At 33.5% G+C, this 2,088-nt stretch overlaps 1 protein-coding gene across 1 annotated transcript in view; it reads left to right on the top strand.

The window, feature by feature from the left end:
• The window catches only part of PIK3C2A (phosphatidylinositol-4-phosphate 3-kinase catalytic subunit type 2 alpha), a 95,567-nt gene that overhangs the window by 67,456 nt on the left and 26,023 nt on the right, over positions 1-2,088 (top strand). Inside the window, exons 16-17 of the mRNA XM_006758350.2 lie at positions 1,059-1,247; positions 1,739-1,832. Coding sequence (XP_006758413.1) covers positions 1,059-1,247; positions 1,739-1,832 — 283 coding nt within the window. The remainder of the gene's footprint in view (positions 1-1,058; positions 1,248-1,738; positions 1,833-2,088) is intronic.

Here is a 2,088-nt window from a genome sequence, read left to right as displayed (position 1 = left end):
GTGGCTTGCGAGCCGCAGTTTGCCGACCACGGTATTAAGGTCACAATGTGTATAGTCTGTGACCTACCAATTCCATTTCCAGTTAGTTATATATCTTAGAGGAAAGAAACCTTTTTGTATTTACTTATGGAGACAAGGATGCTCATTGCAGTATGCATTTGAATTATTGTAAAACTGATAGGGAATGTCCATCAGTGGAGATCAAATTATGGTACATTTATCCAACAGAGTACCATGTAACTATTAAAAATGAAATTATAGCTATGTACTAATGTGTCAGATATGTTAAATGAAGAAAGCAAGGAACAGAATAGCGTATATAGTATGTTACCATTGAAGAAAAAAGATCTACATACACCTATGTATATGCTTCTATACAAATGGACTCTGGAAGAATATACAAGCATAGGCAGTTGCTACTGGTAGGGGGATTAGAAGAAGGGAGACCTACTGTGTACTTTTTTCAATATTTGAAATTTTTCCAGTATTCCACATGAGATGAATACATTTCAGTGCATGTATTATATATACAAGCAGAGATGGATGGGTAGTAAAATAGTGAAATCATTCATTCACATAAACGTTTGTTATTAAGGTTAAATTAGAATCTCCAAAACAAATCTTTCTCTTTTTAAATATTCCTCAATTGAGCTATATAATCAACTTCTAAAATTTTATAATAGCATTTGTGTGTTACATGGCATTTCATTTTACATGGATAAAATCCTTGCTCATAAGGTGGATTTTGCTTATCAACTGATTTCTAGTGCATTTCTGATTAGAGCTTAATAAATACTTACTGTACTGAATTATCCTTCATTTTTGTAACTGAGACTCTTTTATTAAGCCAAAATGATTTCTTTCTATTCCCCAAATTAGGGTAAATTAGTGGTGTTTATTGTACATTGTGTTTTTCTATCCCAAATTAGTATTAATGATTCCACCAAGAAGTGACTGCCCTAAAATGAATAAATTTCTTCTTTGCATTTTAAATCGTTGAAACTATAACTATTATTATGATATCATTGAGGAGTAATTTAGTTCTGTTATGTATGCAGACTTTCTAAAGAAGACAAAGCTTTTTTGTGGGAGAAACGTTATTATTGCCTCAAACATCCAAATTGTCTTCCTAAAATACTAGCAAGTGCCCCAAACTGGAAATGGGTTAATCTTGCCAAAATTTACTCATTGCTTCAGCAGTGGCCTCCATTAGACCCACTGACTGCATTGGAGCTTCTTGATTTAAAGTAAGTCAACTATGAATGAATTTATTTGCTTTCTTTTATTGTTAATTTTTTCAGTAAAGTATTATGTTGCAGGAATACTTCCCTTTGTTTTAACATGAAAGCAATTCAATGTAATATAAATGTGTAAATGTGTATTTCTACTAACATACCTTTTCATTGAGGTTATTAAAAAGGCATGTCATATTTAAAACTAACCTAAAGAGAGAATAAGGTAAATTGAGAATAAGGTAAATTTAGAATAATTTGTTACATTTTTATGCTGTGGGCCAAAGTTAATTTTCATAAGCTTAAAGTTTCTATACCAGTCCCTTAATAAAATTTGTATAGCATGGTAAGAGTTTCTTCCTAAAAAAAAGAAGAAACACATTGCTTTTGAATAAAGAGCTGTTTGAGCATTCATTGTCAAGAATAGATTGAGATTGTGTTTTCAGGAAATACAGCTATTAGAAGGAAGTTACAGTCAAATCTTGATTTTAGTGATACTTTTCTAGATTTGCTGATCAGGAAGTGAGGTCCCAAGCTGTGATCTGGATGGAGGCTATTAGTGATGATGAGCTGACAGATCTTCTTCCACAGTTTGTACAGGTGTGTTTTTTACTCCGTTTCCTACTCTCCCTATTCTTCCCCCAGTTTTTATGAGTAGGGAACTTGCTAAGGGATTCCCCTTTCTGTTTGGATAAAAAGTACTTCTGTAGTGGGAATGTTGAGGTGCATTACATTTGGATATATTTTTTTTTAATATATTTTTTATTGATTAAGAAATTACATATGTGTCCTTGTCCCCACGTTACCCTCTACCCCCCCCCCCCCCCCTTCCCTCCCCCCCCCCCCCCGCCTCTGC

Source organism: Myotis davidii, unplaced genomic scaffold, assembly GCF_000327345.1.
Source record: "Myotis davidii unplaced genomic scaffold, ASM32734v1 scaffold73, whole genome shotgun sequence".
In the NCBI taxonomy this organism is placed as follows: Eukaryota; Metazoa; Chordata; class Mammalia; order Chiroptera; family Vespertilionidae; genus Myotis; species Myotis davidii.
Note: the sequence above shows the minus strand (reverse complement) of the source record. Positions and strands in the feature narration are given on the sequence as shown.